At 36.0% G+C, this 14,111-nt stretch overlaps 1 protein-coding gene across 1 annotated transcript in view; it reads right to left on the reverse strand.

Annotated features, from left to right (window-relative positions):
* Positions 1 to 14,111, reverse strand: part of LOC100373582 (E3 ubiquitin-protein ligase HERC2-like) — a 78,491-nt gene that overhangs the window by 45,505 nt on the left and 18,875 nt on the right. Inside the window, exons 11-25 of the mRNA XM_085498050.1 lie at positions 13,964 to 14,109; positions 13,732 to 13,845; positions 12,922 to 13,093; positions 12,492 to 12,765; positions 11,993 to 12,193; positions 10,999 to 11,227; positions 10,001 to 10,325; positions 9,370 to 9,557; positions 8,778 to 8,933; positions 8,073 to 8,258; positions 7,758 to 7,943; positions 7,468 to 7,559; positions 6,107 to 6,775; positions 5,714 to 5,909; positions 2,422 to 2,534 (exon numbers count right to left, since the gene is read on the reverse strand). Coding sequence (XP_085354176.1) covers positions 2,422 to 2,534; positions 5,714 to 5,909; positions 6,107 to 6,775; positions 7,468 to 7,559; positions 7,758 to 7,943; positions 8,073 to 8,258; positions 8,778 to 8,933; positions 9,370 to 9,557; positions 10,001 to 10,325; positions 10,999 to 11,227; positions 11,993 to 12,193; positions 12,492 to 12,765; positions 12,922 to 13,093; positions 13,732 to 13,845; positions 13,964 to 14,109 — 3,247 coding nt within the window. The remainder of the gene's footprint in view (positions 1 to 2,421; positions 2,535 to 5,713; positions 5,910 to 6,106; positions 6,776 to 7,467; positions 7,560 to 7,757; positions 7,944 to 8,072; positions 8,259 to 8,777; positions 8,934 to 9,369; positions 9,558 to 10,000; positions 10,326 to 10,998; positions 11,228 to 11,992; positions 12,194 to 12,491; positions 12,766 to 12,921; positions 13,094 to 13,731; positions 13,846 to 13,963; positions 14,110 to 14,111) is intronic.

Genomic DNA, 14,111 nt, shown 5'->3' on the forward strand with positions numbered 1-14,111 from the left:
TGTTTTGTTTTTTGTCTAACTGTCTAATAAATGCTGTTTCCAGTAGTGCACTGTGCGGCATGCAAATTATTCAAAGTATGGATGCTGGAGTATGCAATCTTGAGTTCGTAGGGTGGTGGTGGAAACATTTTCGTCCATGTATTCACGGGGCTGCACTGGCAAATCAAGGGACAAGTGTCACAGGAACACCAAGCAGATTGTTCACAGACTTCCGTGTAATTTAAAATAAAACTATCATCCGAACAAGGGGCATCGTCGATGATATACTCTCATCACTCACACTGGACTGATCTGAATCTTCACAGTATACCGTACTTCCCTGATCATAAGCCCAGAGGCATGAACACGTAAAGGAAAAGTAAGGGATGAGCTTGTACTCGAAGACCAACTCAGAAAAAATGATTTTGTTTTGGGGTTAAACACTGTAACCATCTTGCAAACAACAAAATATTATCCAAAAAAATTATTCGTTCACCACGCCGGGCTCAAGAAAATAATACTTATTTTTGAGAAAAAAATGCATCATTGATTTGAACGATACTTACAATGAAGAAACAAACAAGTTCATAAAAAACATACACATTTTATTACAATACGATTTACATACCGTCTGAATTTACGGTGAAATAATTGGTAGGGTCTGTGAGGAAACAGTGGACGAAGGCATTTATCATTATCTTTTTTTGTTATGTTTTCGATCGTACGCAAACTCACGACGCAAAGCAATTTTCCACCATGAGGTTTTTCAGCACGATTTGACCTGGAACAACTTCCTTTGACATAACAGGTCATGTCTTTCATTAACCAATCAAAATGATGTGTCGTAATAATGAAATTTTCCGATTATTGACAATGATTTTTTAACGCAATGCGGAAGTGAATTACCGCAGTGTTAAAATGCGATCTGTAGCACTGATTGCAACGAAAAAACAATGATTTTTTACCTAAAAACTGGCGATTCGCAATTTCCGAAATATAAACGACGGTTAATAGTAATCGTGGGTAAACTGAGTGTGGAGGAAGAACTTAAACACCTTTCTCGGTTGCCAACATGTCTCATCGTTCAAACCCTAGGCCTTTCATGATAGTCTCAAAGTAAACCATGCCCAATAACCAGGTACACGACTTAACGATCACATTTTTGGCTTTTCGAAAGCTACTTCTCAAAAAAATATGGATTACTCCAGAATTGCAATATCAGGGTTCATCCTGAGTAAATGACAGAATAGAAAGGATGCGAACCACGTTGTTTACGTTCGCCATGCACTCTGAATTTAATGCGAGAGCAGCAAGTTTTCTCATAAAACTAAAAGCATGAACCAAACTACCATGCCAATCATGATTATTATGAAATGAAACACACCTTTTACACGCATATTTTAAAGAATATCGTCGACGCCCAGTAAAAACACTCTGGGCTTATAATCGTGAATGCTCTCAACTCGATAAATACAAAGTAAAAATATAGGGATGGGCTTCATACCCGGGAGGGGCTTACGATCGGGGAAGTACGGTACTTTAACGTAATTGGGCTTTCACTCTCAGAATACTGTGGTTCAAACGCATAAGGCTCTAACCCAAGTTATAAAAAGCGCATTGTGCATATAAAAGTTGAGTTTATACTACTAGTACACAATGCTTGGCAGCATGAATGGCTATGTACAATGGCGTATACGAATGTGATCAGATACTAAAACGTCATAGCTTTGAAAAGTACCCAGATGTTAAATATTTTCGTTCATTATTTATTCCCCTCCATGAATGGCCTCCATGGTGTTTAATTGCAAGCACTTCAAATGCCTATCCAAGCTACAGTTATAATTAAAGCAATTAAACCACTGCAATATTATTTCGAATACAGTTTAGAATATACACAACTATAAATTAAGGCCGCATTTAGGTTCGCTTTAAAGTTTTTTTCTGGCTTTACTTTAAATCTTTAAATTTCATATTTGGCAAAAAGCATGATTGATAATGTGTAAATTGCTGCTGATGATTGTTAATGTCCATGTGTCTTTTAAACAGCAAGTCAAAGTGTAATTTGTGTAATTCAGTCATGCATAATCTAGCACCACATACATGATGGTTGGAAAAATCTGTTGTGTCACTTTAGAAGTTTTCATCAGAATCCAATTTTAACAATGCTTACTGCTCTACTTATAAACCATTTAATTTCACTGCTAGAAATTGTCTTGATTTGATGGTTATATTACAAACGAGGTGACAACATTTTGCAAAAGTCGCTAATACTCTGTATTGCTGTAGTAAACAATAACTGTTACAACATTTCACAATTTCACTGATTCCCAAAATTTGTGAAAACGTGTCTTCTGTAACAAAAAAAAGCATTGTACGGTATATAAATATAATTCAAAAAGGTTTGCAAAGTATTTAAGATAATAACATGTGCCAGATTCCTACCTTATCTCTGGCTGGTTTGTCATGTTTAACATGGTGTTTGGCATATACTTTGACAGTCATGCCACTATCTTCCTTTCTATCACTGACACAGCTCTTGTCTGGCTTGCTCAGACCTATTGTATAATAAACAAATTTAAGGTAGAGATGCAGTTTATTTGTGAATTTCAATCAAAAATAGTTTTTTTCGTTTTTTATATAGATTTTTATCTAAAGAACATTCTGTGAAAATTTGACCAATAATTTCTTATTGGAACACCGTTAAAATTGCTGTTTATTTTCTGGTTAAAAATAAAAAACACTCACACGTGGCAATGTTTATGTCCAATTGCCTACCGGGTAATTTGCATGAGTAAGCAAATAACAGGACCTTTGATTGACAATATGCAAATCGAGATTGTACGGGTCATAGTTCATTCAATTCACGCGCATGTGCAATTATTCTCAAATCAGTTATCGCTCGCTAGCAAACCAAATATTATATTTCCTCAGCGTTTTTTCCTAATTTTTATCATTACATTATGCGTGGTGTGAAAAGAAAGAGAGGTAGAAAGAAGATTCAGATGATTTCTATGTCGGGAGAGGCAAAAGCTACACTGAAGGCATCAGCCCGCCGAACGAAAAACAAAATCGATGTGAGGTCCAAACGTGACTTTCCCTGAAGGCGTGATTGACTGAGAGATTTTATTTTTAAATAATTGTTCTCAAAAAATAAACTGAGCATGTGAAGAATAATTTAACATTGTTTACTAAGTTTTACCGTAGTCATTGACGCCTATTCAAGAGTATGATGTTTATTGTGACTAGCGTGAATGGGTAAGCTTCGTTTCGACAATGAGCTGTTATCACTGTAGACTCTATTTTAGGCATCAGGAATGTTTGAAATGTCCGAAAATGACGCCAAAATACACCTTAAAAGTCCTATTTTATTTTTTTCTATTTCTATTTTCATTTTGGTCCCTCAAATAAGGGACACGTGAGCTTTGATTCTAACCAGATATATTGCACTGGGTCGGGGAGATACAAACTTTCGTGTATCTTTTGTCCAATGAGTACCTGTACTTTGATCATTCGCAAGTTTTGCTAGGTGGTGCGAGACAGCTTTGTTTGCAACCGGACGAACTCCGTTTAATTCAATGAAGCACACAACTGACAATGCTAAAATAAATTGCAGAGGTACGCTAAAATTAATTGAAAACAAGCAAATAATTTCAATGAAAAAAAAATCACAGAGAGAGGTACTTGATACATTAACAACTCTTTTGACACGCTGACCGCTTCTCCACGTCTGATGTTTTGTTTTCCTTGTCATAATACTTACTGATTGATAATTTTGTTTTGATTTTTGAGTTTTTTAGCCTGCAACTCGGCCACGACCTTTGCTTTTTCCGTGAAAAATGGGGAAGTTTACGTCAACTTGACGGACATTCCATTTTTTTTTAAACTAACGAACACACTGTTTAGCACTCCTATTTTTTTCATTTGCTGATTTCTACTCAGAAAAATTCGACCGCCCGAAAATGCACCTTAATTTTGCACTCTTAAAACATGTCAGATTTCCAACACTAATCATTTAAAACCGGTCGAAATTTTAAGACTTTTACATTAGGAGCTGGAGCTCTCTTCTTGCAGGCGACCGTCGCCGGTAGTACAACAGCATGTTTTGTACGTACATCCATGCGCTGATTGTCTGCGACTGTCTTAGAAAATCCCTGAATAAGGCGTTACCAAAATCGAAAAAAATAAAAAATTGCCTCCTTAAAAAACGAACAGAATTCAAATATTTCTTTTAACAAATATGTTGCAGTGGGAAAAATGGGATTGGAAACCCTGAACAAAACTTCTGTGCTTCGCGTTTCGATTCTAGGATTACGCGATTATTCATTATTGTGCGTTCGCTTCCTGGAGTTGGTTCTCAATACTACATAAAAATCATTGAGGATAAATAATTTAATATCTCACTTTATACTCTTCACGGTAAACCATAGGCTTTGAAATACTTGTAGATTTTTTATTGAAAATACATCGAAGAGAAGCCATGATGTTTTGATCATGATAAAAGGTCACCTTCCTAGGATCGCCCCCTGTTTAATAATTCATGAGATGACGTCATATTTACTGGCATTGACACGTGTTTTTACCGACCCCATCAAAACACTGGTATGAATGACGTGTTTCTGATTTATATATTCAAGAGCAGTTGTTCTGGTCCAACGATTTTCATAAAATGTCTATGTCTATACGTTAACTTTCAATTTCAATAGTCTAGAAAGTATGACAAAGTATGACAAAGCAGTAATTCCCGGTTTAACGCGCAAATATGCAAATTAGCCTTTTTCTCGTCTTCTATTTTTGGTGAATTCTTGGGTTTTAAATTAAAATAGCTGATGGACGCTTTGGCCATTTGCCTCACACATTACTGACAAGGTGTTCCCCCTTCAAAATGCATCCGGACAGTTTATTACGGCGAGTGGAACAAAAATAACAAGTCCGCAATTAACACGGATATATAAATTATGCAAAAATAGAAAAGAGTGAACTTTGAGGTCATGCTGTGCGACTTTGAAAGCCGTTAGAGAGATGAGTGGATGTATTTGAATAAGTAGTATACCAAGGTATCCAGTGATGTAATTTTACCCACAAACGGACTTGAAGTTTTTAAGCTAATTTTTTTTAAACCACTTTTGTCCAAAAAAGCATATTTTTGACCCAAAATCAAAAACGCATTCTGGATATTTAAAATAAAGACAAGTTTTACAAAGTTTGTATAATAAGCTTTCAGAAAATATATAACATGTTGGATATATAATACCATCTTCATTGTCTAATTACTCAATTAAAAAGCAAGCCAAATAAACTGCATCTCTACCTTAAAGTGACTGGTAATTCATAGCAGAGAGATATACAGGACTAAATGAACAGTTTGCCGATGTACATTACAACAAATACAAACTACCTTGTGATAAATAAAATATCTGTTTGCTATAACCATTTCAAATAACAAAGAACACAGATTTAAGGTAGAACGATGAAGATTTACCTTACCCATGAACAGATTTTGAGGATTTTTGCCGCAACTGTATTTACGACAGTTCCCAATCAAAATATTTAATTCCAGCATGTTTCACTGTCTTGAATTTGAAATAATCACAAAAAACTTTGTACTTTGTTGATTAAAATTATATGTAATTATAGTCTTAAAAATAAAATACCTCATTTGGCAATAAATTCAACTAATGTGCTTTTGTTGATTTTAAGTTCGCAAGCATAACCATACGTTATTATAATAAATTACCTTTAGCTGCCCTTTTATCTCTAATCATCTTGTGTGCTATACTTCTCCAGCGTGGCGGTGTACTGAGTATCTTAAGTCTTGACATTGCTGACACTTCATTACCAATACTTGGTCTGAGTTCATTGAACAGGAACAAGCAGCGTTCAAACACTGGATCACATACTTCCTTGTAAGACCTGTCAAGGTCTTGTCGAGTCTACAAGATTATATTATAATACTTTAACAGAGGAATTAACAGTTTTGATCAAGCCCTTGCAGGAAATTATGTTCAATATTAATAAAGAAATTATACAAAAATGGGCATAATGCTGCAGCAATAGTTTGGCAAAAAAAATGCGACATACAAAGGATTAAGTGGTGAATATTTCTGTAACTAAGACCACATATGCCTACCTTGATGAGAGAACACTTGGCATGAAAGACCACTTTACACATTTCAACAATGGATCTCGGAAGTGTAATGTGTCGATGATGATGTGGAACAGAACTGCCAGCTGCATCCCCTTGACCACCATGTCCACTGTGTTCAACAAGTGCTAAAGCAGCATGCCCAAGATCCAGATGTCTCATCAAACACGCCATTAAAAGTCGTCCCACCTCCTCTACAGGGTGATCGTTGGGGAAATCAATCGGCATTGTCAGGTTATGATGTTTGCAGTATCTTTCACAGTAAGACAGAAAAGTCTTTGCATGTGGGTCTTGCATTCTGCCCTCGGCGATGGCCTGCAGAAAGGGCCCTGAAGGATCAGCTTGGGACACCTGTCTCGCGAAGAGTTTCTGATTCTCTTCATGTTTTGTTGGTGCGAAACCCAGCGGTGTTGCTTTGGCTTCACTCTTTTCTTCATCTGTAGGACTAGCAATTGGATGAGTCACTTGTAATCCTCCCATAAAGAGATCTGACTTCAACCACAGCTGGCAATCTTCTTCTACAGACGTGATAGGTAAGCTGTGAGCCTGGTGGTTGGCATGGAGTCCCAGCAAGAGACCAAGCACACGCTCTGTGTCAATGAGTGGGCTGGAAATACTGCTAGTGTCAGTCATCACAACAACATCTTGTTCAGGCTGTGGTGAGGTCAAAAACAAGAATAAATACAACAAAAATGAGTCTCCCTTTTGAAATGTACAGTACCCATTGTGTACTTAATCTTAAAGACAATATAAGCATATAAAATCAAACAACACATACCCAAGGTCTGATTTTGGACAAATATCTGATTTTAGTGTTTTATTTTAACAACTAAAATTGACACCAGTCAGCCATCTTTGATTAGATGACAAAATTATTGTATGTGTGTATGTATGCATAGGATAAACTGATCAAGATAACAGCCATCTTCCAACTCCCTTGCAACATTGTACTAATCTTAAGAACATTGCCTGTAGTGTTTTGCATATTGAACATCCTACTATATTTAATAGGGGTGCTCGAATCTCAAATTTAATTGTATGCTTCTGATCAAATAATAATGCACTGTATTTAAATGTAGAATGCTCACAATTTGAAAATGGTTTTGTTCTCTCACTGTGTTTAAATCTGAGTGGTATTCACTGCACTCTATTTATGCACTGCCTACATATTAGAGTCAAAACTTGTCTAAATTGTAACCTTGCAATGTCTTGGCAAAACTTACATATGGGTCTAACAACCAGACAACATATAATACATAGGTGAATGGAAGGTAGATTGAAAGATCAAAACAAACACCACAGGCAATGTAAATATAAAGAATAATCTAAGTTTACAGTTCACTTACCTCAACATAAACACCAACAAAGAAAGCTTGCATCATTTCCCGGGCCTCAGCTGAATGCTCTGCCTCCTCAAAAGCTTCTGTGGCATCCCGAGCTATCAGTGAACATATTTCATATTTAGATATTTGAAAAATGAACATATGTGAATTAGGAGATTAGTGTATTTTTTTATGTGCTTACATGCAACTGATGTTAATAGATGGGTTTTCAAAAGATCAAAAACTAAAGTTGTAGAAAAACAAACCTTACACACGGAGCAATATGTATTCGTGAGAATTACAGAGTGACTTACCAGCAAATCTTAAAAGTGTATCGCTACCACATGGTGCTTGTGACTGGAAATCTTTCACATCATAAACTTTACCATGAATGACAATCCATAATCCGCCATCTTTATTGTGATTCTCTAAATCAGCTTTACGTATCAAGGGAACGTCATCACTTCCTCTGTTCTGGTTATTACTATATATGTTCTTAGCTGAGGATTTAATGATATATTACAATGTGAACTGATGCATAATTGGAAATGGGTGGGGGTAGGGGTGTACTTGACCACCAGAAGAACTTTTGTAAGTAAATTAAACATAAAATATTAAACATAACTTACCTATGACACCTGGCCACGCAAGGTCCTCAGAATCTTCTTTATCCAGTCCAGGTGCAAGTTTATTAAACCTGTCTAACAATTCTAACAGACTGCCTAACATTGGTACAGCCTGGCATGATTGCATGATTGCTGATGAGTGTACCTGTAATAACACCATACATACAACCAACTCAGGTAGTAAAACACCTGTAATAAAAAACATAGTGATATGAATATTGTATGGCAAATAATTAACAATCCATTATTATTATATATTTGTAAGTAAATTAACCCATCTTTCCATGTTGCTTGACCATTGATGAAACTATTGACAGAGCAAATTATTGGAGATGGGCAATAAACTACTAACGGGAAGGTTCCTGGTTCCATGTTCCCAGTCATGAGAACAAACAAATCTTACTGCATGAGTATGAAAGCATAAAAATTCATAAATTGCATTTGGAATCCATTATGACTTTAGAAAATATTAAAGGTCAGTCAGCAGCATAAATCAGAGTACAGTATGCCCTGCCTTCCTGGTAATAGTTTGGAAGAGTGGTAAGTGGTTTGCACTCAAGCACTTGCAATTAGTACCTAAGACAAAAAAGTCAGGAGAGGCTGGCACAAAAATATATAAAAGTAAAAAAATAACTTTAATGCATCATTTAAATCTTATCATTTATATTTGTATGTTTCAAGTGGTTAGGATAACATGACCAGCATTACCTGATATATCTGACTCAATGACGTGTGCCACTGCAGCAAAATGCTTTGCACTGCTGTTAGCTAGACTGGCTGCTACTGATAAGACATCACTAACATGACAACACAGTAGTGAGATGTATTTGCACATCAATGATGCAGCTCCTTGTAATTCAGGATCTATAGAATAAATAACAATAACTGAGTGTTAAAAATCAATGACCTCTCTGTCCTCATATACTATACTATAAAACACTTTAATTTATTAGAAGCAAATAATAAACATTCTACTGGTGTCCTCAATTCACATGGAAAAACTAAAGATATTAATCAAAAGTGCACACAAGATAACACTGACAATGGAGAGTGCTTTCTGTTCTTATAATCTTGTAAAGGTCTTTAAGGTCAGTGATGTTTGTACAATTTAAACCATGAAACATCTTCAACAACGAACAGATACAATATTTCAACAGTTTAGGGTTTCTTATAGCTAAAATTATCAGTGCTTATTCGAACACAGATATATTCAAGCATTACAAAACAGATCAACCTTACAAAATACAACTTGTATAACATAAGCATTTCAACAATTTGACATAAAAGCCACTCTACATACCAGTGGAAGATCCGGCTTTGTTTTTCTCCTCTTCTCTGGGGAAGAGCTCACCGACTAAAAGGCGTTGAAATCTAAGCAATAAGTCGAGAGATGTTGATTTCTCAACTTTAGATGACCTTGGTAGATCTTCCATTGAGACGTCCAAAGATAGATCTTGGAGTTTGGACAGAGTATAACTAGCTGCATTCCTGCAAAAATTTGTTATAAAGGTTAGTAGTTGTATAGAGGTTTTGTTTTCAAACTCAGTCTTCATGTAAAACACTGTGAATAGCCATCACATACTTACAAATCTAATAATGAGAGCCAAAATCGATCCCCGAGTTAGGATTTGACATGGGGTGAATTGAGTAGGTAACAAAATACAATTGAACTCATTTCACTCGCACTTTTCAAAAGAGTTGTCCATTTTCACAAGGATATATGTATGGTATACATCATATATATATAAATTTTTCTTCAACATTGCTGTTTCCAAAATAATTGGGTAAACAAGCAATATGCTACCAACAAGAACATCATAACCAACAATTGGTCAATACAAAGTTAGCTGCCAAAAATATTATACTCCCAGAACAGATTGGCTACAGTGTCATGGTTGTCAATGTAAAAAATATTTATATTGGTATCTAACCTTAGTAACTGTTGTACCAATTGTAGTAATGGTATACTTGTTATTTTCTTGTCTTCTTTTTTTGATGCCTCTGGTTTGGTTTTACTTGTTATTTCCTTTTTCTTCTCCTCCCTCTTGCTAGCTGTGGGCAAGCCAAGTCCCTCTGTGATATCTTTGTCACAACCTTCCTCTTCAGTTTCTTTCTCATTCATACCATCAATATCTTTCACCTCAGTCTTTATGGCCGCACGTAATGCAGACTCTAATCCGCCATCTGCCATCAAGCTGCTCACCAACAGGTCCATCATGAAACGACGACCGGGCGTCATGGTGATGTTTTCTCCAGCTGCAAATTATTGCACACCATCATACTAATTAGCATATTATCTCAGCTGATGAGGGAAATCCACTGTACTGTAAAATACTTTATTTCAGCTGGAATTAATTTTTGCTGAAACGACTTTTTTGGTGTTTCTTATGGAATTTATTTTCACTAATTTTTGACAAGTTTAATGTAAAATATAGGGAAAAAAGTATATTCGCTGGATTTTATTTTTACTGAATCATTCCTTCAGCGAAAATTAATTACAAGTGAGAATAAAGTATTATACAGTATTTTAATTTCTGGAAAGACAATTTTCATGAATCCAAAAAAATGTCACTTGGGTCCTTAAAGCCGCACTGTGCAACCCCTGGGATAGCACTTGTATGTGATGGGAAATGTAATAGCTGCGTACACAAAAGATAGTGGTGAATCCTATGTGCTAATATGTAAAACATGTCTTTTTAGCATCTTATTTTAGCTAATTTAGCTAATCCATAATTTTGCTTATTCAAGAAGTTGCTTATTTAAAGAAATAATAATCTCATATTGAAATTGTTGGCACTTTAGCTAAATTAAGATTCTGTTGATTTGTACAGGAAAGTCTATAGCACTTAAAGGATTAAAAAGCACAAGTGAAACAATGCAATGACAGTGTATATTATTCTATAAAAACAAAAGTATTTCTCACTTTTACCTGCAGAGGGCAGTAAAGAAGACAAAGCTCTTGCCCTTTCTTCAGCTGTTGGTAGTAAAATAGACCACCCACTCTGCAGTGTTGACTGAGCTGCTATCTGTACAGTTGATAGCACACCTGCGTTACTGGCTAGATCAACAACACGCTGTTTAAGACTAAACAGTAGAGATCCACCAAGACCAAGTCCAAGATCTTCTGGATTTTCATTCTGTGTTATTGCAGCATGCAACTAAAGAAAAAAAAAACAATCACACTTACACGGTAATCAAACTATTAAGATCATTTGTTGTATGTTCAATAGCATGTTAAGAACACTATCATAAAAGGTGAAAGTGCAAAACATTTCTGATGGTGCACATCTTAGTATAACTTGATCTTTGTATAAAAGGTCACATGACAGTACGAGTAGTGACCCCCCTTCAGGCAATGCCAACACAATTTACATGTAGAGTGGCCTGTATATAAAAGGTTGCTTGTCTGATGTGACCACCAACATAAACTGAAAAATTGTTTACATATTTTCTTTACAGATTAATGAACCTGCAACTTTGGATGGTCACTATGCATATCTCTGTCAGGAAAAAAAGGTTCAGAAGTCTACTTTAGAAAGTGCTGGAGGGGGGGGGGACTTGCATTAAATTAAATTATAGTTAGATTAAACAAGTGGTTACACATTAGAGGTGTACTTCTAATGAAATACACATGTCAGCATATCATAGGTTGCACTTGTAGACAATTTGTGTGCATGAGTATACACAGGTACTTGGCAAGGACTGGTTAGCATCTGAAGAGAATATAGCTACTGTTGTTATTTATTAATATACATGTATATTTCCTGATTAATAAAAACAATATTATCACAGCAGATTGCCAGCTATTAACAAATAACAACACTGTGCAATGAGCTATAGTGTAGAATTTATTATTAGTACACACAAATATACATTTATAGTAAGAAGGGATCACTAGTTTATATAACTTTAAACTTATATACCTGTAATCGAAGAAGATTCAAACCAGCAACAGCCATACACTCCTTCTCCTGTGGTGGCGGCCAGTCAGTTCGACCATCTAGGTCATCACAGACTTGTCGGAGTAACTGATCTAAGTAATCAAAAGTCAATCTGCAGACATCGACACAGAACGGCACTCGTAAACTCACCATCCAGTGACCACTGGTTGACCAGGCGAAACTCTAGAGAGAAAAAATGAAAAGACAACGCACTTAAAAAAAATAATGCATTCCACATGTACATACACATAGATGCAAAGTAGGATAACAAGGTGACAATTTGACATTCAATGTTCTATTTATTTTTACTGTACAAATTCATGTCTTTACATATTTTCATGTAAAACATCACAAATCATTGCAAAGGTATACGATGTTATCATTTAACCATAAATTTACTGTAATCGCTAGTAAAAAATCAGACGTGATAACCTCCCTAAATTGCGGCGACATCATACTACATATAGTAGAGTGGACCTACCTGTGATGGTCCACATGCCACACCCGATATATTCTTTCCATCCAGGGCATTCATAAGAGTAGGCTCTGACTTGGTGGTTAGACTGTTATCACCTAACTGGCCCTGATCATTTCTACCCCAGCAGTAAACTTCCCCATCTTCAGTCCTAGCCAGTACGTGCATGGATCCCACTTGTATGTCAGCAATCTTCTTGCCTTGTAAACTTTCTATCATTTTGGGGTGACGCACATGTTCCTCGGTTCCGTGGCCAAGTCTGTAGCCATCTCCTTTACCCCTGTGGAAATGTAATAGCAGTTCTGGTTCAATTTTCTCAATTTCCAGCAACATGTTATCGAAACACTAACTAAAAGTGTCTGGTTTGTAATAGGTGTAACTATATTATAAGTTTGAGTGTCATTTGAAAGAAACACTATGAAATGTGACTACTTACCATGTCCACACATTACCACCCTTGCTAAGAGCCACTGAAAACTGTGCACCACAGAAAGCTTTTATGATGTCTTGGCCATTCAATTTATCAATGACTTTAGGCGTTTTGCAGCCATCACTGCCACCTCTCCCTAGTTTTCCATAATCACCATCACCCCATGACCACACAGAACCTGCCAATAGAAAACACATGATTTCAGAGAACAATCTATGGTCTGACAGCCTGGCTATGTATGAATGCATTGCAGCATGGTAAATATAGTTACTGGGATAAAATACATACACCTGTACCTAGAGTTGAATTTAAAGCCCCAATTATGTTAACATGTGTATTGTGCCAAGTCAATAGTATCATACAATTTCAAGTTAACTGCTCCATAAATAATCACAATTAACGCAAAGTTCTTCAATAATTAAGCTGTTAATGACCATAATGGAGAAGCTATACCGTATGTGTTCTATTAGAAGCACACAGAAACCAAATGTATTTATTTCATATAATAGATTATCACAATATGATTCATTTTGATTGTAGACACATAAGTGCATGCCCTACTAATAGAACCAATATGGTATATAATAAATAACTGAAGACATCTGATCACAACATAATGTGAAACATTTAATTATGACTGCTAGAAATTAAATTAGGCATTAATGACAAGGCATTAGTGAGGATAAAAATTACTCTTTAGACCTCAGTGAAATTTTTACAACTACGAAATTGTCCCGATTTTCACAGACTTGCCAAACTTTATCTTTAAATTAAAGTGATTGACAGTACAATTATTAGTGGAAAATATTTTCTTACCGTCTTCAGTAACGGCCAAGGTCTGGGCATCTCCACTTCCACATGATATGTCAATCACTCTTTGACCTTTCAACCCAACTACTAATGATGGTGTGCTGTGGTCTTCACTACTACCTGTGGAACAAAACATAAAAAACTATGTCTCAAATAAAATGTAACCAAACAAAAGATTTGTACACAGAATTCCGCAAGTCAAAGCAGTCATATCACAAGCGACTTGCTGCCTACTTACCATGTCCTAATCTGCCGTAGTTACCTCTACCCCATGTATAGAGTTCACCTTGGGATGTGATGGCCGCACTGTATGTGCTACCACAGGATATATGTGTGATGTGTTTACCACAGAGTGACTGGATCAACACTGGTTCATCTCGAGCACT

The sequence above is a fragment of the Saccoglossus kowalevskii genome, chromosome 4 (genome assembly GCF_978046115.1).
Source record: "Saccoglossus kowalevskii chromosome 4, keSacKowa6.1, whole genome shotgun sequence".
NCBI lineage: Eukaryota > Metazoa > Hemichordata > Enteropneusta > Harrimaniidae > Saccoglossus > Saccoglossus kowalevskii.